Genomic DNA, 26098 nt, shown 5'->3' with positions numbered 1-26098 from the left:
GATGCCTTCTAACACTTTAGAAATGGCACACTTGGCCACTGTATGAGGTTGTGACGCGCCTGAATGTTGGAGGAGGAATGAAGAGACGCCCCAGGAGGGTCCACTCCCGAGCACTAACCATGGCCTTCCCCTCGCGGTCACCCGCGGAGTCCGAGTGATGGACGGAGAGGGCCGCGTGGGGCCGCGGGGGCCCTCATTCCTGCAGTCTGGGGGATCCCACTGAGCAGCCGGCTGCCCCGGGGGGCAGGGAGGTGGCACCGCGCCCACGTGCGGGTCACTGTGCATGGGGGCGGGGTGAGGTGTGGGAAGGGTAGGGCACTGGGCACCCGTGTGGGTCACTGGGGACAGGTGGGCACCCACGTGCGGGTCACTGGGGGGGCAGGTGGGCACTCACATGTGGGTCACTGTGGGGGGCAGGTGGGCACTCACATGTGGGTCACTGGGGGGGGGGTGGGCAGGTGGGCACTCACATGTGGGTCACTGGGGGGGGGGGCAGGTGGACACCCACGTGCGGGTCACTGGGGGGGCAGGTGGGCACTCACATGTGGGTCACTGGGGGGCAGGTGGGCACCCACGTGCGGGTCACTGGGGGCAGGTGGGCACCCACGTGCGGGTCACTGGGGGGCAGGCGGGGTGTGGGAAGGGTAGGGCAGGTGAGGGCAAGCTTCGGGCCCGCGGGCTCTGGAGGAGGCGGCGGCGCCCGCGGGGGCCCAAGAGGCCTGGGGGAGGGGGAGGGGGAGGGCGAGGGCGAGGGCGAGGGCGAGGGCGAGGGGCGGCCTTCCTGCGGCCTCCGGGCACGTGAGCCCCGCCCCGCCCCGCCCCGCCCGCTCCTTCCGGGAGGCCTGGGGGCGTGGCCTAGCCGGCGCTCTTCCTCCGCCCCGCCCGGCGCTCCGAGGACGACGACGTCCGACGCGCCGACGCGGGCACGTTGACGTCAGTGACGCGCAGGCCGGGCCCGCTCCTCCTTCCCAGTGTGAGCGCCGGCCCGGTCGGGGCGGGGGAGTAGGGGGAGGAGACCCGGGAGTCGTTGTGGGCCGCGGGCCGGACCGGGTCCCCGGCGGGCGCCACGGGAGCCCGGGGCCTGGCGGATAGGGCTTGGTGGGCCGTTGGCGGCTCGCCCGGGACCCTCGGCCCCCGGCCCGGGATTGCTCGGTGGGGGCCCCACGAGCCTCCCGGTCCCCGGCCGCCCGGCCGCCCGCCCAGGAGGGCTGCAATTCGGTCAGGCCGGGAGTTGGGAGCGGGCCCCTCCGCTCCCGCGGGGCCCGCCGGCGGGGGGCCGGGTGTGGGCGCGGGGCCGCCGGCGGGGGGTGTGTGAAGGGCGCCGCGCCGCTGTGTTGCAGGGCAGCCGCCCGGCCATGGAGGCCGAGGAGACGATGGAGTGCATCCAGGAGTTCCCCGAGCATCACAAGATGATCCTGGACCGGCTGAATGAGCAGCGGGAGCAGGACCAGTTCACTGACATCACCCTGATCGTGGACGGTGGGTGCCGGCCCCCCGGGACGACCCTCTCCCAGCCCCCCGCCCCCAGTTTGCACCGGGGTGCGTTGGAGCGCGTGGCCCGCGCCCCGGCCGCAGCTGTGCGCCGCCCCTTGTCACATTGGTCAGTGACCGAGGCTCCGCCGCCCCCCCCCTCCGCAGGCCTCCGCGTGGTTGGGGCCGGGGTGCTCAAATGCTTATTTTGCACGTACTTCAGCTTTTCAGATAAAGAAGCAGCCCCTGGAAGCGATCCTTTCAATTACGAAACGCTATTACCCCATTCAACTTAGTTGATTTTGCCCAAAACTCAAATTTTGACAGCGCTTAAATCTTCCTCTTGGTGGGGACTCATAGGGCCCTCACATGCCCTTTTTGATCTATTAGAATAGCAGGAAACTCAGTGCCAGCTTGAACATCCTATATGACTGAAAAGTAAACATTAAAAAGCAGTCTCCTGATAGCAGGGGAAACTTGATTGCATATTATGTTTGGAAGGACCCTTCTTTGTCAAACTGCCCTGACTGCCATAAGCTAAGAAGTGTGAATGTTACGCTTTCTAATGCAAAGGCATAGCAATACCCAGTCAAATAATTCCCACCTCACTCTTTTTTGTTTTCAAGTTTTTGCCAGGCCATGGGGTTAAGTGGCTTGCCCAAGGCCACACAGCTAGGTAAATTAAGTGTCTGAGGTTGGATTTGAACTCGTGTACTCCTGACTCCAGGGCCATGCTTTATCCATTGCGCCACCTAGCTGCCCCCCCCTTAACGTGAAACTATACTTGTAATTTTGCGCTTTTTTTCCATTGGGCGGTTTCACCTGAATATGATTACAGCCTTTGCTGCTTAATCAGAAATGTTGGAGGCTATTAAAAGAGTCATACTTCCTTTCAGAGGTATTTTCATTTTAAATGGTCAACAGTTAGCTCAGAAAATGACTTATAAATCTTTTAAAGCCTTTTGAAATTAAAGCTTAAAGTTCTCTATTCCTGGTACAAATATTTGCCTGATTTTAATTCATTGATAACAAGTAAGAGGTTGGTGTTTATTTCACAGAATTATTTTTCAAATTGGATGTATTTTATGTGTTTTTTGTCACTTTTAGGTCACCATTTTAAAGCCCACAAGGCTGTTTTGGCTGCCTGCAGTCAATTTTTCTACAAATTCTTTCAAGACTTTACTCAGGAACCTTTGGTGGAAATAGAAGGTAAATTCTTTTTTTTTTTTTTCAGTTCAGTATTTGCATTAAATACACTAAGAATTTTTGATAGTTAATCTGAGATTAGTTTTAAAATGATCAGTGAGTAGAAATTGTTGCTTTATGTAGAACACTTAAGGAACAATAACTATTAAGATTTACCTTTGTTGAAAATAATGAACGTCATTTGGTGGGTGAGATGTGAAAATGCATATTAAAATGTTAGTCAACTGGGAAATCCTTTATTCAGCGATATGAAATGTAATTATGTAAAGATAGTTTTTTCAAGTGTCCTTGAGAATAATTTCCTTATAACAGTTGTGATGTTGCTAATTGTTAACTCATATTGAGTAGCATGCCTCTTTTTAACAGAAAATGTAGCAAGTAACTCTTCCGAAAAAATATACAGAATCTTAATTTGGCCTAAAAGTCAACTGTAGGAAAATTAAGGGTACTAGCCATGTGTTAGGTATGAGCAAGGATGAATTGGTTACAGAAAGTTCAAGGTGAAAGGGATCAAATAGCATCTGGATTCTGACTTGAAAATAGTTGTTGTATCTTTGCTTCTGCACCTTTCAGTCAGCAAGCCATTATCAAGCATTGGAAGATGTGCCAGGGATTGTGCAGGGTTATACACAGTTATCAAAGGAGATTGCATATATGTGAATATATATATATATATATTTAATACAATATGTATAATCTCGAGTATTTACAAAGTTAATAGATAATTGTGTAGAATCAAAGACTATATAGGAAGAGACACTTGAGCTCCATGAGTAATGGAAATAGGGATTATAAAGAGACCTAGGTCTAAAAGAGGGAGTTCATTCCAGGCTTGTGTACAAAGGCACAAACAACTGTCATGTGTACTGTGAAAGAGTAGTATATGATAACCTTGGATAAGTAGATTGGAGGCAGGTTTTGAAAAATTAAATGCCAGAGGAGTTTGTATTTAATCTTAGAGATAGAGTAGCCAATTAAGTTTATTGAACAGGAAGTGACATTTTCAGGACTGTTTTAAGAAATTTTGTAAGATAAGAATTGGGGAAAGAAAAGATTTGATTGAAACAAGGAGAGACTAATTAAGATGTTTATCAGGATCATCCAGATAAGAAGTACTGAGAGCCTGAACTACTCTAGTGAACACATGAAAGAAGTGAAGGAGAGGGATGCCAGATGCTGAGGGGCAGTCAGCAAGGCTGGCATCTTTTTGTGGGATGAGGAAGAATGAGGAGTCTCGGTGGAATAAAGTAGTTCTGATGGGGTGGGGGGGGGAGAGATAAATTTTGTTTTGAACATAGTAGTCTTATCAGACATGCATTTTGAATTGTCCAACAAGCAGCCTGGGATGGTGGGTCTGGCACTGAGGAGAAAAACTAGTTACATACATGGTCTTGGGAATCATCTGGCTAAAGAGGCTAGTCTAACTCAAGGTAGCTGATGAAGTCATTGAAAGGGTTCAGGCCAGAACCTGAGTGCGTGCATCTTCATAATTAAGTGGTAGAATTATGGTCAGGAAAAGAAAGCTGATTCATAGTGATACCAGGTAGGAGGTAACTAGGGAGGAAGAATTTAAAATGGAATGGTAGACAAAAATGCAAAATGCTGCACAGAATTTGAGAAAGAAGAAAATAATTACAGTCTCTAAGAAATTTTTGGAGAGTGTTAAAGATACATATATATTCAAACATTTATTACTTGTATTTTATCCTACACATCTTTTTATTCTTTTTTTTTGGCGTGGCAATGGGGTTAAGTGACTTGCCCAAGGTCACACAGCTAGGTAATTAAGTGTTTGAGGCTGAATTTGAACTCAGGTCCTCCTGACTCCAGGCCAGTGCTCTAAACCCCATGCCACCTAGCTGCCTCAAATCTTTTTTTTAGTAATATTTCTCCCTACTAAATCTAAAGAAATCTAAAGAAATAGAATCACTTTGAATTTAATATCATAGAATAGTTTGCAAGTGTGTAAATTATGCTATCTTTATGTAGTAACTAGATGGCCCAATGGATAGGTTACCCAACCTGTAATCAGGAAGATCTGAGTTCAAATCCAATGTTAGATACTTTATAATTTTATAATACAGTTGTGTTGATGTTGCATTACAAATATTCAAACAACCAAAGTAGGGAAGCTTTCATATTTGAACTTAAAGCTTGTATTGTTAGTTTGCAACTCAACATTTTTTTTCCCCCTTGCTCAGGGGTGGGGTTCCCTTTCAGTGTATAGGGAGAAAAGTAAATGTTGTTTGTTACATTCCAGAGCAGAGCCTCTTACAAATATGGCTAAATAGTAGCAGAATAGAGTTGTCCTTCCAGCTTGTAAGTAAGCAAATAAAATAACCAGAAGACAGTAACAGCAGGGAGAAAAAGGTTTAGGCTAGGACCTTGTTAATCAGTCTGTAATAGCCAGGTTGCCTGTGGCTTACCCATCTGGGAAGATCTAGTAGTAGTTATATAATTTTCAGTCCATTACTTCAGTTGTCTAACCTGCAGACTTTGGGCCAGGTTTAGGGGTTGGGGGAAAAGGGAAGAGTAGAAAAATTATTGTAAAATTCTTAATTATGTTTACCAAGCATCATTATTTTCATCTTTATTTAGGTCCAACAAAATAGCAGCAGGACTTGCATAGGCTGAACAAAATTATTTTGAACGGGTTACTTTCTCAAATGTATATACATGCTATTGTGACAAAATACAAACTTAAAGCTTTGCTGAATTTGTGGTAGATTTTTATCATGTATTTTCTTGATCAATAGGTACTAATAGAAAAATTATCACGTGACAAGTCCCAGAAATTTTTTGATGACTTCATATCAAAGGTTGGGAACTGTTGCTTTACTGGGATGATTGTCAGCAGCTTTTATGAAGGTTTTCTTGAATGCCACATCTAGAATATAAAAAGATTTAAGATAACACAGTCCTTCCACAGAGAAAGTTCTGTTTGTTCTGAGCAAGTCTTTTGAATTGAAATTCTGTTAAGCTTAAAGTTGTCACAACTTTAACTATTTCTTCCCCATCCATTATTTATTAGCCCCCTTCCTCTCCTTTAATTGTATCTTCTCCTGTATCTGCAGAAGTGATTGTGTGATATGTGGCTAAAGAAAGGGTTTTTTTTTTGGCATAAGTTGAAAAAAGTTAGAATAGAAATGTGAGAGTTTAAAGGGTCTTGAAGTCATCTCTTCAACTTCCATGTGTTAGCCAATGTCGTAGATACACATCCAAGGTTATTCATATAATAGCTTTTAGTTGTAAGCTATTTACTCTTCTGCAAAAATCAATTTTGGCATTATGACCTTATGAAGGCATCCTTGGAAGTCATTTAAAGGTAATAAATTACAAGATTTTAGCATTGGGTTTTTGTTAAATATAACAGTTTCTCGATGGTATATAAAGCATTTGTTAATTTAAGTTTCTTTACAGGTGTAAGTAACATGGCTTTCCGTCATTTAATTGAGTTCACATATACAGCAAAACTAATGATACAAGGTGAAGAAGAAGCAAATGATGTATGGAAAGCAGCAGAATTTCTTCAGATGTTAGAAGCCATCAAAGCACTCGAAGTTAGGTAATTATATTTATCTAGCAAGGTACATTATTATATTTAGTGATGTTTTAAGTGTACACAATTTTATACTGAAAAGGAAAACATTTTTAAGGAAAAATAATTTGTTGGTTTTTTATTTAGATACTTGTAATTGTACATTTTAGAATTTTTTATTTATTTTATTTATTCCATCCACCTCATTCTACAGATAAGGGAACTGAGATAAGTGAGATGATTTGCTCACAGTTACCTGGGCAGTAAATGTCAGAGCCAGAATTTGACTCTAGGCCTGCTGGCTCCAAATCTAATGTTCTTTCCCACCATACTACCCATTTTCTGGTTCCTGCCTAAAACTGTCAGGAGAGTGAGTTTTGAGGCCTGTCTTACTTTGTGTATGAAGTAATTTAGAAGAACTGAATGGAATCGCTATTCAATATACAAATTAAATCTGTAATCACTATTTAAAGAGTCATTATATAATTGTGTGCTTTGATTTAAGATTGTCAAGTCTGTATTCCAAGAATCAGAAAATTGCTCCTTTCTTTTTTCTTTTTTTGCAAGGCAAATGGGGTTAAGTGGCTTGCCACACAGGCCACACAGCTAGGTAATTATTAAGTGTCTGAGACTGGATTTGAACCCAGGTACTCCTGACTCCAGGGCCAGTACTTTATCCACTGCACCACCTAGCCGCCCCATTCTTTTCATTTTTCTTTCAGGAATGTGTTTGTTTCTAAATGTGCAAAAGGCAAAAACCTGAACTCAAGAATTGTAACACTTTAAACAGCCCATGAAATTCTCTTTGGGTCATCCTCCTTTTACATTTATTTGGTTAAATAAAAAGATCTGAATTATTAGATTGCTAGTGAAATCTGTGAGGCAAATACTCTTGTCTCTAAGACCCTTATCAGTCATAAAATTAAGTACTTTTAGAATGTTAGAGGTGACCTTTGAGAACAGTTGCTGAGATTGGTTTTGGGAGGTCTACTGAGATCCTTTTAGGCTTAAGGGGAATACAGTTATTGTTTCAGTGACCCTAGGTAAACTGGAAATGGGATGAAGGGAATGTTACCTACATATTTTCCTCTTCCCCCAAGGTTGTTTAGAGCAATAACTCATTGGTGTCAAACAAATAGAAATAGATCTTGGTGGTAGCCTGTTGTTGCCTTAGAATAGTACATATTAACATTATCTTTGTTGCATTTTATTTTGTTAAAAGATTTTCCAGTTAGAGTTTAATCTGGTTGGAGCTGCTCAAGGATGTAGTTTGATACCTCTGTAAATGATGTTAAATTCCCTTTAGAGCTCATGAGAAGAGAAATTATGTAGTAAAATTGATTTCAAATGATATCAGCAGATGAGTAAATTAAAATCAAATTATTAACTTGTCTTTTGAAGCACATGCACTGGATGTCCCAGTGCAATTTAAAAAAATTTTTAAACCATTCAAAAAAATTTTGAACGCACATACATACACAAAAACATTTCTATTCATGAGTATAACATGTCAAGAAGGTTCTTTATGAGACTCTGACTATCCGTTTTATGCCTTTTTTGCTTTTTGTAAGGCAGTGGGGTTATGCGGCTTGCCCAAAGTCACAGCTAGGGTAATTATTAAGTGTCTTGAGGTCACATTTGAATTTGAGTCTTCCTGACTTCAGGGCCAGTTGTCTCTGGGGTGAGTTGCCTTCTTTATCATAAGTCTACCAGAGAAGTTGCTTCAATATTTTTCCCACATTTGCTATTACTAGCTGTATTTTCTTTTACTCTATTCCTCCCCACTCTCTTTTAATCTCTCTCCTTTCATCCTGGCCCTGTCCAAAAGTGTGTTGTATATGAATACCCTCTCCCTCAATCTCTCAATCTTCCCTTTCTTATATCACCTATTTCCCCCTCCCCCTCCCCTCCCCTCCCCTCCCCTCCCCTCCCCTCCATTCCCTCTTATCCCATCCCTTATTTTTCTCTAGGAGATAAGCTAGATTTCAATTTTAATATTTATTCTCTTTTTGTACAAGTAAATGTTTTTTATACACTAATAAAATACTCTTGTTTAAGAGTAAACAGAATACCCCTTCCTCCCACTTGAGCGGGAGAGAAAAAAATTAAAATAAAAAAATAATAATAGTAATGTAGGTATGGCCAGGTGGTGCAATGCACAGAGCACCAGCCCTGGAGCCAGGAGCACCTGAGCCCATATCCGTCTCCATACACCCAACAATCACCAAGCCATGTGACATGCAAGCCACCCCAACCCCACTGCCCTGCAAAAACCAAAAAAAAGAAAAAAAACCCAAATAAGATAAAATAGTAATAATGGTAGGGGTGCTTGGGTGGCAGATAGAGCATTGGCCCTTGAGTCAGAAGCACCCGGGTCCAAATCCGTCCTCAGACACCCAATGGTCACCCTGCTATGCGGCCCCAGGCAGGCCAACCCATTTGCCCTGCACCCCCCCCCCCCCAAATAATAATAAAAAATGTGCTTGAGTCTTTGTTCCAACACCAACAACTGTGTCACTGGTGGATCACATTCTTTATGATAAGTCCATCACAAAAGTTACTTCCATATTTTTCCACTGTTGCCATTGCTGATCTCCACTACCATGCACTATATTTTCTCTCTCCTTTCAGTCTGACTCTGCTGTAGGGTAGCTGAGTGGTGCAGCAGACAGATCCCAGCCCCAATACCACCCCTTAGGCCCAGCATCCACCTGGCCCTATGGTCCCAGACAGGCCATCCAATCCCAGCCCCTTGCAAGAAGTAAAAAAGAAAATGTGTTATATCTGACCACTCTCCCCCCATGGTCCATCCTCTCCATCACTCACATCCCCCCTTCCCCCTGTCCCCCCCCTTCTTACTCCAGCTGCCTATACCCCATTGAGTATATATGCTGTTTCCTCTCCTAGCCACCTCTGATGAGAGCGTAGATTCCCTCATTCCCCCTTGCCTTACCCCCTTCCATATCATTGCAATAGCTCATTGTAATAAAGAAAAAACTTAATATATGAGATATCTTGGCCTATTCCCCTTCTCCTTTTTCTTTCTCTCATCACATTTCTCTTTTTTCTATTGACTTCATTTTTATACCATATTTTATCTTAGAATTCAGCATTCTCCAGTGCTTCAACTATAAAAGCTTCCTCTACCTGCTCTATTAACTGAGAAGGTTCATATGAGTATTATCAGTGTCATTTTTCTATGCAGGAATACATGCAGTTCATCCTCATTAAGTCCCTCATATTTTCTCCTTCTCCTATCTCCATGCTTCACCCGGGTCTCTGTGTGAGGCTCTGTCCTCCTGGTCTTTGAATGACCATATGCACCCCCTCCGCTACAGAGCTGGGGGTGGGGGGGGCTAGACTTTGATCAGGATCTGAATGTGGTCAGAGCTCCAGAGTCCTGTTCCAGGGACAGAGGACAGAGCTCTGCAGTCTCTCTCTTCATTCCCCTCCCTAGGTTCAATGGGCTCATGCCTTGGGGGCTCCTGCTTACCAGCTTCGCCTGCTTCTGTTCCTGGATCTGGCCCAACAGCTAGGTAATCATTAAGTGTCTGAGGCTGGATTTGAACCCAGGTACTCCTGACTCCAGGGCAGGTGCCACCCAGCCACCCCAAACCATGAAAATTTCTCTTTTAAGGGTGAGGTTTTTTTTGCAAGGCAAATTTAAGTAGATTGCCCAAGGCCACACAGCTAGGTAATTATTAAGTGTCTGAGACCGCATTTGAACACAGGTACTCCTGACTCCAAGGCCAATGCTTTATCCTCTACACCACCTAGCCACCCCTGAGTATGTGTTTTGATCTTCCATGGGACTAAAGTAATTTTCTATGATCAGATTATTCTTTTTCTGTTGTTTACTCATTTCCTCAGCCCAAGACTTAATTTACGTCACTTCCAAGGATTTGGGTTTCTTTGGGGGGACACCCCACTGGAACCTTTATTCCTCCAAGGTCTTACGGTTCTCTTGCTTGTGCACTCCCCTCTGCCCTGGAGCTGTGAGAAGGGTCCCTGCTATCTTAGTATGGAAATCCAAACTGCAGTCTGGCTGTGGGAAAAACTACTAGTAGAGTCCTGCCCCAGGGAGAGCAGAGAGATTTCTGCAGTGTTCCCTCACCCCCTTACTGTCTGTGGGCTGTGTTCTGGAGGTGTAGGCTGGTTTTCCCTGATTTTCGCTGCAGATTCTGTGGCCTGTGCTCCTTGCTCCACACTCATTTAGGTGCAGCAGAGTCCTCTCACCTCCCCTTCAAGCTGTTCCTGGTGATCCTTGGGCTGAGTTGGGTTGGGCAGTGCTTTTTTCCAACTCCTGGTCCTGGTGAAACACCTTTCCTGCAGAGCTTATCTTGGACTGGGAAAATGTATCACTTAGTCTTTCTGTGTTTTGGCTAGAATCATAATTTGACAGCTTTTGGAGATTTTTTTGAGAAGGAGTTCCTGGGAAATGCTGCTTTCATGCTGCCATCTTGGCTCTATGCCCCCCCCCCCTTTATGGTTTTTAAATTGTTTAACTTTTATAGTCTTTTTTTTGAGATTTGTTTATATTATTTTAGCACTTTATATTTAATAGAAAAAGACTTTAGTCACATTTTTTAATTTATACATCTTGAATACCCCTTATAGAAATTTGATACAAAGATTTATTTTTCCCCATTCAACTTGCTTCCATTTTTGACTTAACTTGCTTTTTAAAAATATGATAAATTCAACACATTAATTATATTCTATTCTCTTCCTTTTCAAATGGGCCTCTTTCTTGACATGATTGATGCTGCCCTTTATCTTTGTTTCAAATTAACCAAAAGGAAAGGGACACATTGTCTTTTTTTGCAAGGCAATAGGTTTAAGTGACTTGCTCAGGGTCGTACAGTAGGTAATTATTAAGTGTCAGGCTTTGAACTCAGGTCCTCCTGACTTTAGGGCTAGTGCTCTATCCACTGCACCACTTAGCTGCCCCCACATTTAATAAGCATGCTTAAGTAAAATGAATCCGCGAAATTGCCATGTCCACAAATATATGTGCCTTTTGCCTTGTGTCTGTTAACCTCTATTTCAGGAGGTGAGCAATATACTTTGTATGCCCTCTGTACACATGGTTGGTCACTGCTTTAATCAGAGTTCTTAAGCTTTTTCACAAGTTTTTATTTACAATAGTTTTGTGCAAGTGATTCACCTGGTTCTGCTTACTTCATCTTTAATACTATTTTATCTTTGAAATGATTTTTCATTTTATGGCATAGTAATATTACATTCCTGTGCCTCACTTGGTTCAGGTATTTCCCGGTCCTTTTTTTTTTTTTTTCAAGAAAGATTTTATTTTTTGTTTCCTTCCCCCTACCCACCACAGAAGGCAGTCTGCTAGTCTCCCAGTCCTCTTAAGAGACATGCTCTTCCCTTTTTCTTCTTCACCCTTCCTTCAGAATCAGGAAGTTTGTTTTGATTGTGACTCTTTTCTCCCCAAATTCTTTTCTTTCCCTCATCAGCTTTATTTAGCTGTTGAGTTTGATTTGCTTCTACATTGTGTGTATTCTCAGTTGTCTGTTGTCCATAATCAGATAAATGAGGTTCATCTGCCCATTCATCCCACTTATTTGTATACTGTTAATTACAGCCCCTTGACCTCCTTTGCACACCAGTATATTCTTTTATCCTCCCTTTCCCCACTTCAAACCCTCAAAATAGAATTACCGCCTTAGTTCTGTATTTTTCTTTCTTAATTCCTTCATATTCTTTGAAGACATTAAGGGAGAGATGTAATAAAGGAACTTCTTCATCCCTTATTGAATTGTTAATATTATCATCATACAACTATTCCAATTGCTTAAACAAACTTAACTTTCTAGTTTTCTCTGGACTTGTGTTTTGATCAATCACTATTTAGCTCTGGTCTCTTTTTGTTAGATATATTTGAAAGTCCCTTATTCCATTAATAGTTCATTTCTTCCCCTACTCTACCTTGGAAGGATTATATTTCCTCTTTGCTATGTAAGTAAATGGATTTCCTCTCATTTTGTATTGAAATTGGAAAGTCTTCTATGATTCTGACCTTAGTTCCTTGGTAGTTGAAAAACATTTTTGAAATGGTTTGGTTTTTTTGAAATTTTAAGTTTTTTATTTTTTGTTTTTTGCAAGGCAATAGGGTTAAGTGGCTTTCCCAAGGCCACACAGCTAGGTAATTAAGTATCTGAGGCCAGGTTTGAACTCAGGTACTACTGACTCCAGGGCCGCTGTTCTATCCGCTGTGCCACCTAGCTGCCCCTGAAAAACATTTTTGGATGCTATATTTCTTTTATTTGTCTGTTTTTGCAAGGCTCGGGGATTAAGTGACTTTGTTTTATTTCTGTTTTTGACATGGGAGCTCTGAATATTGGCTATGACAATCTTGTAACTTTTCAGGAAGTGTTTAGTGGATTTTTTCCTATATTTTGTCTAACAGGTTTGGGTAGTTTCATTTAGAATTTATTAAACTATATCTAAGCCTTGGGGAGGCTAGGTGGCACAGTGGATAGAGCACCGGCCCTGGAGTCATGAGTACCTAGGTTCAAATCCGGCCTCAGATACTTAATAATTACCTAGCTGTGTGTCCTTGAGAAAGCTATTTAACCCTATTAACCTTGCAAAAATCTAAAAAATATCTAAGGCTCTAAGTTTTTCATTGAATTCAATGATGAATAAGCTGTTTTCCAAGTCAGTTACCTTACTTTTTTTCCCCCTTTCAGTCTTTTGATTTTGTTCTAATTGTCTTAAAGGGTCATTGATTTCTCTTGGCTATTACCATTTTCAGAGAATTTTTAAGGTTTTTGCAGTGCAATTGGGGTTAAGTGACTTGTTCAAGGCCACACAACTAGTGTCTAAAGCCTGATTTGAACTCAGGTACTCCTGACTCCAGGGCGGGGCCAGTGCTCTCTCTACTATGCCACCTAGCCACCAGAGAACTCAATTCTTTTTTTTTTGTTTGTTTGTTTTTTGTAGGTTTTTGTGAGGCAAATGGGGTTAAGTGGCTTTGCCCAAGGCCACACAGCTAGGTAATTATTAAGTGTGTGAGACTGGGTTTGAACCCAGTTACTCCTGACTCCACTGGACCACCTAGCCGCCCCCAGAGAACTTGATTCTTGAGTAAAGTTTGCTAATAGTTTCTCTTAAAAGCATTTTAATCTTCCAGTTCATTCCTCCAGAACCTTTATTTCATTTAAAGTTAATTTCTTCTAGGTAGTTATTTGTAGAATAATACAAGTAGTATGAATTCTAGGGAATACTTGTTGAAAATACTTTTTATTTTCTTTGAGTATCTGTTTAGAATTTTAGAGATGGATTTACAAAAATTTTTGATATTGTTATTTCCTTTCATTTTCTCTTTAATTTTCTCTTCACTTCATCTTTAGTTCCTAAATTGGGGTTTTGTTCCAGGCGAGGTTCCATCCTGTGTAGAGTGGTCGGCTTGCTTGTTTTTTTACTAATTATCTTGCTTCTTGTGCTATTCCCCACGTTCCTGGGTTGTGTGACTAGGTAATTATTAAGTGTGTGAGACTGGGTTTGAACCCAGTTACTCCTGACTCCAGGGCAGGTGCTTTATCCACTATGCCACCTAGCCACCCGACTGCTGTATCTTTGAGATTCAGTGCTGTATCTTCAATATTTCAGGACAGTGTTAGAAACCAGAGTCCCTTATATCTGTCTGTTCTTGGAACAACCCAGGGCTTATTGGTTGCTGGGCTTTCTGATCAACAAGATGAAGCTTTCTTAGGTAAGCCCTCTATTGTGACTGCCTCTGGACACAGACTTTTCCTTTCTTGTCTCTGGATTTGTCAGCCCTCTACTTTGCTTGTGAAGTCCTCTTGGATTACTGGGTGATTTTTTTTTTTTATTTGTACAGTTCTATGTGAAAGATTTCATTTATTATATAATGTTCTTGATTAGTATTTGGTTTGATAGTCATTTCAGTCTTTTCTGGAGTAGAGTTGGGCAGTCTGCTTCCTTTGGTATAGGCAGCATAACTGAATAATAGTTGGATATTCTCCCAAGGTTTACATGCTGAAATAGTTATTTTAGAAATAACCATTTTCTTTTAGAAGTATATTGTTTTTAACGTCTTGTTTTTAAAAGTTGTCTAGGAAAAAGTCACATAGGAAAGGAAGCAAGAATGAGAATGAAATAGCATTTTCTGATCATCCTAACTTTTGAATGTCTTCTTAAACTTCCAGCTAGGATCTTTATTATTAGTGGAACCTGATAATTCTGATTTGCAGTGTGATCTTAATATTTTAGCTGTTTTTGCAAATATGGGTATGTGTGTGTTACCTTTATTTGTGGTAATTAGATTATGCTCAAAAAATTGATATTCATTCCCAAGGAGTTAACTCATTCTTTGTCCCCTGACAATAGTCCTGATGTTAATTTTAGCACATTTACATGTAAATACTGAGCTTTCAGTGTAAAATGACAGTAATTTGTGTATCAAGCTATTTTAGACCTTTTCATTTCCAAAATTCTTAATTTGCTACCATCATAGCTAGATGTGCTATCAATAAAAATGCTATATAATAATGCCATGTTTTAAGCAGTTACACTTTATAACATTATCATGTCTAAATTCTGCACCCATTTTGATGTTATCTTGGTGTAGGTTGTGAGATGAGGTCTAATTCTAGTTTCTGCCATCCTATCTTATCTTTTCAATTTTTCTAGTGGTTTATCAAAGAGTGAGTCCTTGTCCCAGAAGCTGGACTCTTAAGTTCATCAAACAGCAGATTACTATAATCATTTCCTGCTCTATAAGCAGTTACATCTTAGTGAATTTACTTCAGTGGAACAAGTTGACAAAGTATAACCATGTAATTAGTGTTAAATGAAATCTATTTTTGTAATATATCATGATTTTAAATTTGCCTTTGTTTCTAATATGTCAGGTTACAACTTTTTGTGGAATATCTTTCTAGTTAAAATGTAGTGTATGCATCTGTGGATTGATGAACTTTTAAAAAGTCTCTTTAGACAGAATTTATCTAATCAAACATTTTATAGATGATGAATTTTAGACTCAAAAGGAGGAAAGTGACCATAACAATTAGTGAAGATAACAGTATTTGTCATGCTTTTGTGTTTTTTTTGAAGTAATGCATATATATTCACCTTTCATAGATAAAACTGAATTTTGCTATCTGCTTATTATTTTGATAGTGTTTTTGTTTTGTTTTGTAGTTTGGTTGAATTTTTAAAGGAATATTGATACTATTGTCATTCCTAACCCATTTTTAAAGCAGATATGAAAGTTGTATAGTTTAATTCAAGAATCTGGGATTCTCCTAATAGGTCACTTAAATAATTTAGGCAAAAGATGGCTTAAATATGTATTTCTGACTGTAATGCCCAATTTGAATATTAAACTAGTTTCAGATTTATTAGAGGAAAGTTTTAGAACTCATTGGTTCAGCAATAGACATTAAAGGGAAGCAGCAAATGCTTTTGATCCCATGGGTTTTCAGACCACACATTATTTTGGAGGGGAAATATAGGGAAAAGGGGATAAACATTTATAGTGTCTTTGATGTTCCATTCACTTAGCTAAGTGCAATTTGTAAAAATGATCTCATCTGATCCCTTAAGGCAATCTTGTTAGGTAGGTGCTATTGTTATCCTCACTTTACAGTTGAGTGAATTGAGTCAGAAAAGCAGTCAAGTGACCTACCCAGGGTCACAGAACTGAGGTACTTTTTGATCTCCTGTCTTCTTTCCAAGGCTCTTATCTGCTTTCTACTAGTTGCTTCTACATAGTTTACATATTATAATTCTTTGGATCAAGACCTTTATAAACACTTTTTTTATAGATTTTTTTTTAGGTTTTTGCAAGGCAAATGGGGTTAAGTGGCTTGCCCAAGGCCACACAGCTAGGTAATTATTTAATTGTTAAGTGTCTGAGACCGGATTTGAACCCAGGTACTTCTGATTCCAGGGCCAGTTCTTTATCCACTGGGCCACCTAGCCGCCCCATAAACACTCTTCACAGAGCAATTGATGATAATGAATATCTCTGTACTTTCTTGGTATAGGATAGGGGAATGACTTAAAATCAAAATGCTTATGATCTTTTTGTCCTGCTGGGAATTACATCGTTTTTGTTTTCAGTATACTCCCTGTAGAAAGACTCATGGTACTTTGCTAGTAGAAAAGTTTTATCATTTTATCATATATTTATCATATATCATAATGATCTGTACACTGTCATTGTTCATGCATCTTAGGAACAAAGAAAATTCCTCACCACTAGAGGAAAATGCAGCAACAGGAAAAAATGAAGCAAAAAAGAGGAAGATTGCTGAGACTTCCAATGTTATCACTGAATCGTTACCCTCTGCAGAATCAGAGCCTGTGGAAATTGAGGTGGAGATTGCTGAAGGGACAATTGAAGTAGAAGATGGTCTAGAAACTCTAGAAGAAGTAGCTTCTGCAGAACAGTCTATTAAATACATACAGAGCACTGGTTCCTCTGATGATTCTGCTTTGGCTTTATTGGCTGATATTACCAGCAAGTACCGTCAGGGTGATAGAAAGGGGCAGATTCAAGAAGAAGATGGCTGTGCATCTGATCCCACAAGCAAACAGGTAGAAGGTATTGAAATTGTGGAACTTCAGCTGTCACATGTGAACAACTTGTTCCATTGTGAAAAATGTAACCGTTCATTTAAATTGTTTTACCATTTTAAGGAACACATGAAATCACACTCCACTGAGAGTTTCAAGTGTGACATATGCAATAAAAGGTATCTTCGGGAAAGCGCATGGAAACAGCACCTCACCTGTTACCACCTTGAGGAAGGTGGAGCCAGCAAGAAACAACGACCTGGAAAAAAAATTCATGTATGTCAGTACTGTGACAAACAGTTTGATCATTTTGGGCATTTTAAAGAACACCTTCGCAAACATACAGGTAATTTTTCTTTTTTGTCTCCTTATGATAGCTATATTAATTGTGTATAGCAGATATTTCTCTCCCCTATCTTCCCCCACCCCCGCCCCAAGACATACCTTGACATTTTTGGCAAAATGATTACTATTTCAAAAGAGGATGAGGGTGGAATTCATGCTGGAAAAATGCTTTCCACTTTCTGTTCTACTTGATATTGCAAAGATTTTTTATTGAAAGTACGCAAGCTGTTTTCACAAAATTACTGGTAAATAAATGGAGGCTTTTATAAATAGTCATTATCAATGCCAAAGCAATTACTAATTTTGTGCCTTGTTTGTTTGGTTTTTTTTTGAGAGGGAGGAACATAAAGTACAAAAACTAAACAGTAAACACTGATAGTTTTAAATTAAGAGAGAGTAAAAGAAAAACTTGTTATATGTAATGCCATATTCAAAGTGCTTTAGGAAATCTTAGACTTGCAATGAAATTTCACTCACCATTCCCTTTTGTGTTTTTTATGTCTACTACAGTCATGTGTTTATATCTGGTAGATGTTTTGGGAATTCCTCAAAATATATTCAAATATTTTCCTTCTCTTTCTCAGTAACTAGAAAATAAGAATCTGAGAATGTAACTCTCTCTGGGAATTTTGATATAGGTATGGCAGAAGGAATAGGAATATCCCTTTGTTAAAAGATGAGAAGTTTTACCAAAAAACTGAGCTTGGAAAGCTTAGTTTACCTTGAAAGAACATTCAAACATTCTGTTTTTTCATTTATTTGAAGATAGCATCAAAGATCTGCTCTGCTTGAAACTGTTCATTGGCTTGATATTGTGAAATTTGCGTGGCAGTCTTGTGGAACAAGTAAAATCAAGCTTTACTATATGTAGCATGAAAATTTTATAATTTTATTTTTCCCTCATGCTTATATAGTTTTTTAAAAATTCAGATATTAGCTATTTTTAAAACAGTTTAGCTATTTTTAAAAGTGATTTTTATGAACTATACAAAGTCAAAATGTTAATTGATATTATGTCCTTAAATTTGTAGACCAGTTCTTTATATGAAGTAAACTCACTTTTTCAAATAAGATTTCATTTTAATCCTAACTAGTTGACTAATAATCAACAATTAGCAAAAATTATACTTAAATTTAGTAAAGGAATAGTTTTTGTTCTGACAGGTTTAAAAGATAAAGTTAAGTAGGTGGTTCTAGTTTCATCTTCCCTTCTCCTCCCCCTCATGGCATGTGCTATCAATTCTGCTATACCTTGACATAATGCATTCCTCAAATTCCCATAGAATGTTACAGAAAATCATGCAATTAAAACTACAGGGCTTATTGGGACAAAGAGGTTGGGAAACTTTGTGGTTTTATACTATCTTAAATGGTTAAGAAATACATGAATGCTATTGTAAATATGATGGCATCCCCAATGTCTATGGCCTTGGATCTGCACTTCTCAGTTTGGGTCAGTGAAGTCTTGTGCAAGTAATTCTGAGCTGAAATTGCGCAGGATGTGGTCGAAGTGGGGAGCAGGGATTTGGGAGTTCTTACCTACTATCGAAGCACCAGAAGATGGGACAGTAAATATGGGACTCTACCTTGACAGGGGTCTGAAATTTGCTTATAAAAATAGGCATTGGAAGATTGTGAGGTAATGCAATTTTCTTTCTTTCTTGTGAAAGAAATTGGGCATTTGCAAACTTGAAATTTAAGTTGTGCTCAATGTTCCCTGTCTGTGCCTTGGAACACATTCATGAAACAAGCCTGAGAGCAGAACTGATTATACTTTTCATTAGCCTCTGTTGGTTGTAATTTCACACTTAAAGAACATTTTGGAAACAATTCAAGAATTATCCATATCCCTAATGTTCACTCTTTGTTTTGTAAATTTTAAATGCTACTTAAATGTGAGTTTTTATATTGGTTAATGGTAGCATGAATAGTGCTACTCATGTATTCTAGAAAATTTGAATTCAGGTTTTGATTCTTGACACTTAATTGCTGTATGATCCTAGACAAGTCATTTAACCTCCCTGTCTTGGACAGCTTTCTAGGAAATTCCCATACAGTATCTTAGTCATCATGGTCCTGGTTCTCTGAAAAAACCAAAACAGTGCTGCTTTTTTTTAGGTTTTTGCAAGGCAATGGGGTTAAGTGGCTTGCCCAAGGCCACACAGCTAGGTAATTAAGTGTCTGAGGCTGGATTTGAATTCAGGTACTACTGACTCCAGGGCTGGTGCTCTATCCACTGCCACCTAGGTGCCCCTGCAACAGTGCTTCTTGATCTGTCTATTGGCCAGTTTAAAAAAAAAAACAACAAAAGACCATCCATCTACTGTTAAGATAAAATGGAATTTTTAAATCTTTATTTTCTTATTTAAGTAAATTTAATTAAATATCAATTCAAGTCTGGGTTAAGTATTCAGTTATGAATTATCCAGACCCAGTGCTCCTTTACTCTGAATTTTTTTCACTGTTTTATTCCTTCACCAGAAGATGGCAGAAGAAATAAAAGAAACTAAACTCATATCAGTTTTGAGTTACTTGAAAGTTCTGATTTTTAAAATTACAATTAGAGAGGTGTAGAAACTATTGCCTATAGGTTCTGCTATTTTTTGTGAGTTTCAACAATCCATCTGGAGTCTGTCACCAAAACTGAGAAAAATAGATTGAAAAAAAATTTTCAAAAGCTCATTTACTCAAAAGTAATTCATAGCAAATTAGAAAACCAGAGTGTTAAAATACTCTATACATTTAGCTTTTTTCTATAGGAAAATTAGACTAGCAAATACTTTCACAAATTCATCATTTTTTGAAATTCCAAGTATCTTCATTACCAAAGAAAACTAAAGAACATGTTTTCATAAATCATATCTCCTTTTCATGCCAGCAGAGAATTTTTTTTTACCAAATACTTTTTTGGAGTATACAGGGTTAAATTAAAGAAGAAAATAACACTTAGCTGCTTGTCTCCAAATAGCATATTTAAATGGGTGTGGGGGAGGCAAATCAACATTCTATCTTTTTTAGCTTCTCACCCTTCTTTCCCTAGCCCATATTTCCCTAGCCCATATTTTCTTATCTATCTTGTTTTCCTTTTTTATTTGCTTTTCATATTCTGGCATTATGATTACACTTAAGCTTCCAGACCTGAATTGTAGATTGAATGAATGGTGGGTAAAAACTATGTGAGTGATTATGAGACCAAATAATTAGAGGAGTTGATTGTATTACTAGAGAATAAGAATAATTTAAAAATTGAATGATTCTTGAGGTCAAACATCTTTAGAAAAATTAAGTACATATCTCCCAATCTTAATTGGTAGTATAGAACTCATCTGAGAGGAAGAAGTAAAAGGAGTCATAGTTCATATAAGAGTGAGTCCACAAAACAAATATCTAAAGTTGATGTTCTATAAAACTTGGTGCATTTTATATTCATTCAAGGAAGTCAAGGGTTATCCCCTATTATAATTGCTGTATTAAGTAGAATTTAGTTTTCATTAAAGGTTTCAAAACAAATGAAGGAAATTCAAATTTTGGTTTTGTTATAGAGGGAATACCTTTTTGAGTATTGGATTTTGAGGTCCCTTCTGACTTGGTCTGTCTACAAAGTCTCAAGCCTTTTATAAAAATTCAGTATTTATGAAAAGAAAAGGGCAAAGAAAAAAGGAACGTTCTTTGCTACTGTTTTACTGAGTAATGCTAGTGGACCTTTATTTCTAAAGGTGAGAAATAACCCAAGAGTTAGTTCTTCCTATGATTTGGTTATTTTTTTAATGTTGACTAATATCTGATGTAGTCAGTCAAGGATATGATGCTAGAGCAAAAGCCCTCTTTCTTGATAGAGGGCTTCTGATTTCATTCTGAAGAATATGTTCCTTAATGTTTATAATCATTTTAAAAAATCCGTTAAGTCCTTGCTTTACACAGGACTTTGTTAGGTGCTGGGGATAGATGTAAAGACAAAAACAAAAGTCGTGTGTCCTCATGGGTTTTGTGTTCTACTTGACAAATTATACAGAGTAAGCACAATGTAATTTCAGAAGAGAGAGATCACTTAATTAGGAAGATAAGGCAATATTTCACAAAATGACGCAGCACCTATGTTGAGTTTTGAAGGAAGATAAAGATTCTGAGGGTAATATGAGCAAGTTTATCCCAGGAATGGGGAAATAATTTCTGCAAAACTGGGGAGATGAAATACTTAGGTCAGATAATAGTTGTTTGATTTTACTACATTCTAGAATATGGGAAAAGAATAATATGAAACACCTAGAAAGGTAGATTAGGATTCAAATTCTGGAGGGTCTTAAATACTAGCCCAAGTTGGCACTTTATCTTAGAGTCATTAGGGAATCATTGAAGACTTTGAAGTGAACCATGGTAAAACCCCAGTGCTTTCTTAGGAAGATTATTTTTGCAGGTATGTGAGAGACTAGAAGCGTGGAGATAAATTAATTTGTAATAGGGAAGGTGAGAAATGATGAAGTCTTTCAGACTAGACTAAAGCCTATGTAATTGGAGGAAAGGAGATGGATATAAGGTAGAATCAGTAGAACTCAGCCAATTATTGGATATGAGGGATTCAGAGGCTATGTTTTATCCTGTTGGATAAATTTCTTTAAGTGAATAAGAAATAGATAAAATAAGATTTTCAAGGTCATTTTTAAGCTTTAGTTATATAATTGCACTTAGGAGATCTGTGGTAACAAATCATCTGTGAAAGAAAGCCTTTCTATACTTTCATACTTTTTTCCCCAGGATAACCACCTCATACCTCACATCCATACATAGACTATCATTATAAAGCTATTATACAGCTAAGAATGTAAGTTGTACATAGACTATCATTATAAAGCTATTATACAGCTAAGAATGTAAGTTGTACTAACTGCTAAGTTCCTAGTTGCCCTATTGGAGCATAATTACAGTCTGATCAATTCTTTTAGAAAGAATTTTCCATGAAGATCTAGAAAAACAACTCGAGTGCCTTTAATGCTTCAGGGTAGCTAGGTGGCATAGTGGATGAAGCACTGGCCCTGGAGTCAGGAGTACCTGGGTTCAAATCTGTTCTCAGACATTTAATTACCTAGCTTTGTGGCCTTGGGCAAGCCACCTAACCCCGTTTGCCTTGCAAAACTAAAAATATATGTTATATTGCTTCTAGCATAAATTGCTTCCTTTTTTGTTTAGTTAGTTCCAGGTGTTCTTCCCAACTTTTAAATGACCTTGCTGATTCTTAACATAGCACATGAGATAAAGAGTAATTAGTCTTATTGTTCTGATTTCACTGTCAATGTGGATGACAACAAGTAGGTCATCATAAATAATCTATTCCATTTTAATGCATCCAGTTTAATCTATGTATTTTTAAATTTTTTATATATTTTTTCCAATTACAAAGGGAATTTTCTACATTCATCCTTTTTTAAGCTTTTGAGTTAAATCTATATGTAATATTGCTATAATTTGAATCTCATACCAAGTTCTTTGTAGGCTTGTTTCCTTCTGATTTGCTTTTCACTGTTTTTATGAAACAATTGTGTGACTAGTAGTCTTCATTTACCCAGAGATTCTTGTTCTTTTTTGTCATAGACCCCTTTGGCAGATTGGTGAAATGTGTGGATACCCTCTTTAAAAATGTTTTTCAATGAAAGTAAATAAAATGACTGCCGCATCTATAATGAGTAAAACAATGATTTTTATTATATCTTGTGGAGGGCACTTTAGATTTGGTAAGCACTATATAACTCATTTTCCTCCAAATTTGAGCTATTTTTAATGCTTTTTTAAAAAAAATTGTTCCTGCCTAGACCATCTCCTCTCCTTTTTCCCCTTTCTACCTCAAAAGTACTGGGTTGTTTTGGGGGTTTTTTTGTTTGTTTGTTTTTTTGACAAAGATGAATACAAATCACACCAGTCATACATGACAAAATAAGGCAGGCACTTCTTTCCATGCCCACCACCATCCTGAGTAGAGACAGCAGGTATACTTCACAGCTCTCAAATCTGTGAAGTCTTCTTGCCTTTGACCTCTTTATTTTTTTATTTTGAACCATGTTTTCCAACTCTAGATTTCATCATCTTTTCCTTTGCCTAACTTTGCATTAAAGTACATTTAGGATCATCAATGTGGCATTTCTACTTTATCTCTTATATGATCAGTGTTAAGAATTTCTTGTTCAGTTCAGATGTGCAAGGCACTAGGAATTCAAAATAAAAAAAGTCACTTTTTTTAAAGAACTTACATTCTACTAGGGAAATATACTCCATGTATAAGTAGTATAAAACAAAATAATTAGTTATAATGCAAGATATTTTAGAAGAGAGGCACTAACAACTAAGATTAGGGAAGACTTCAAGGCACTTGAGCCACCCCTGAAAAGAAAAAGATTTGAGAGGTAAAGGTGAGGGAGTTAACTTGAAAGCCTGGGTGAATACATGGAAGTGGGAGATGGTTTGTTAAATTTGTAGGGTTATATAGGATAATATGTAGACTTTTGGCTGGAATTGTATATATGACTAAGTAATGTCAAATAAGATCTGAACTATATTTACAACTCAAATTTATGGAGGGCCTATAAAATCAGAAGTAATTGTGAAAACCACTGACAGTATGTTAGAATGCAATGAGTGATACTATTATGGAAGGGAGTGGGCATTTGTAAGGTGTTACACGTTTTCAGATTTAGTAAGTCAATATGAAGTAGAATATTTCTTAGTAGGTGCAGATTTAATTTTGGATGCTGAATCTTGTTCTATTTTGGACATTGTTTGATGTATCTGTAGAACATACATGAGAAGATGTCTTGTAAGTATTTGATACTGTGGGACTGAGTTCTGATGAGAGTGGGCCATAGAGATTTAGACTTGACTGGCATAGAGAGTATATCCCTTCCACTGGTTTGGTTGTCCTGTGCTGGTGGAATTTTAAATCTGTTAATCTGCCTCAAAGGTTTGTCCAACTCAAACTGCCATACATATTTGCTCTTGGTCTTCCAGGTGTGCTGTGTTTTTATTGGTCTGTAGAGTGCTGCGGATTATTTTAATATAAAAATTGGTGTTTTCTCCTAGATTCCTCCCTAAGTAATTAATTGAGAGGTCAGAACTGACTTAGGAACAAATAGGGTCGACACAAGATATTAGAGCATTTAACTCAGATCATTTTAATCATCTGCCTGTTCCTTTAAAAATAACTACATGCTGCTTTTCAGTTTGTTCAAATGTAAACTGAACTTGATAAGATTGAGGGCATTGTTTTAGAAGAAAATATTTGACCCTTAAACTGTGATTATTGTAGGATGAGTATTTTAAATGAACATAAAAAATTAAAATAAATCAACTTTAATACTAAAGGACTTTAGTCTGGGGTGTTATCTTGTTTTCTAATAATTTTAATGTAGTTATCAATAAAAAAAACTTTAGTAATTTATGACTTTCATTATAGGGAACAATTAGGAGTCATTTTGTCTTATACCATACATGAACTCATTTAAAATCATAGGTGTGAAATTTTTATTAAAGCATAAGAGTGCCTCACAAATGTAGTCCACTTAACTGACCCATAAGTTTGTAGATGGGGAAAAAACTGGAAACTATTTCATAACAGCATATTCTTGCCTGCTTGTGCTTTAATTAAATATTCTAATCAATATAACTTTTGCTGTCACAGTGTTTTTTAAATGGAGAACCCTCCTTTCTAATTCCAGTTACTCAAGTTCAATGGTTTGCACAAAATGGAGAATTATTTAGTGGGTAGTGTGGTATGGTGGAAGGAGTTGGAGTCAAGACCTATGTTTGAATCCTGTTTCTAGTATTTAAAATGAAAGTTTCTTAACATATATGTACCCCAGTTTCCTCATCTATAAGATGAGAATAATACTAGCAGAAATACAGTCTTATAAATCTTATTAAGGTCAAAAAGATCATGTATGTAAAGCTTTGTGTAAACTTTCAAGTGCCACATTTGTTAAATGCATTCAGTTCTTTTAAAAGTCTTACTCTTAACTTTAAAATATTTATGCAATAAAGTATTTCTTAGCAACATAACTATTTAAAAGAATTTAAATCATTTTAAAGTATATATTAAATTATGTGGTAATAGCATTTTTGATTTTGTCCCCTTATCAATTTCTAAGCTGTATATTTAAAAAATATTTGTTGATTTTTTTTTTTTTGTGGTTTCTTTTCACTAACCATTAACAGAAACCCCTCCTATGTACAAACAATACAGTCAAGCAAAAAAAAAAATCAACATTGAATATATTTGAAAAAATATGTAGCATTCTGCACCTCAAGTTCATCACCTCTGACAAGAAGCAGGAGGCATTCTTTTTCCTCAGTCTTCTGATGTCAATATTAGTCAGAATTTATTGGTCAGAATTTTGACCTTGTGCATAAGTTCTCTTTTGCCCATTTTATTCTGTTCATTTAAGTCTTTTTCAAATTTCTCTGAAACCCTCATTAGTCATATATACTCAGATACACACACATACGTGTGTGTGTGTGTGTGTGTAGATATTTACACAAACATTTCTGAGTAGTGACTGAGTAATTTCTCAGATAATTAGCAAGAGTATTTGGAAAGCATTTTCTCTTCCAAACCTGGGCATACTGTCCTAGAAATTTTCATAGGACCTCTATATAAGGAAGAGTGGACACAAAAATAAAGTAGTATCAAAGCACTGGTATAGGGAGCAAGCATGACTTGAACAATTTTGACCTCTTCTTGTAGCACATTCTTAAAAAGTGAACTTTGGGGGCATGGTGTTAGTGGACAAATTGTAGTTATTGCTTATCTTGATCAATGATATATCCGGTAATTCTGTGGCTTTATTTACTATGGGGCTTGAAGTTAACCTGGAAACTGTTTCTAAATCTTCTAAAGAAGCTTTTGACTTTTCCTGATCGTATTGACTAGAGTGGAATAGTTTTTACATAGTAGTTTCATACAATGTTTCCTTAACTAGAAAAAAC

General features: G+C 38.2%; 1 protein-coding gene across 5 annotated transcripts in view; it reads left to right on the top strand.

Moving 5' to 3' along the window:
• The first annotated feature begins 921 nt into the window (after positions 1 to 921).
• ZNF131 (zinc finger protein 131) overlaps positions 922 to 26098 on the top strand; it is a 44818-nt gene continuing 19641 nt past the window's right edge. The window contains exons 1-5 of one of the 5 annotated variants that reach the window (XM_074207563.1): positions 922 to 973; positions 1341 to 1479; positions 2578 to 2679; positions 6097 to 6241; positions 16447 to 17132. In XM_074207563.1, coding sequence (XP_074063664.1) covers positions 1356 to 1479; positions 2578 to 2679; positions 6097 to 6241; positions 16447 to 17132 — 1057 coding nt within the window. In that variant the 5' untranslated portion in view covers positions 922 to 973; positions 1341 to 1355. Of the gene's footprint in view, positions 974 to 1027; positions 1480 to 2577; positions 2680 to 6085; positions 6242 to 16446; positions 17133 to 26098 lie in introns of those variants that run through there. The other 4 variants (XM_074207564.1, XM_074207562.1, XM_074207565.1 and 1 more) reach the window with 4 other exon arrangements.

The sequence above is a fragment of the Macrotis lagotis genome, chromosome X, assembly GCF_037893015.1.
Source record: "Macrotis lagotis isolate mMagLag1 chromosome X, bilby.v1.9.chrom.fasta, whole genome shotgun sequence".
Lineage (NCBI taxonomy): Eukaryota > Metazoa > Chordata > Mammalia > Peramelemorphia > Peramelidae > Macrotis > Macrotis lagotis.
The sequence above is the reverse complement of the archived record's forward strand: the minus strand, read 5'-3'. Positions and strand labels throughout refer to the sequence as shown.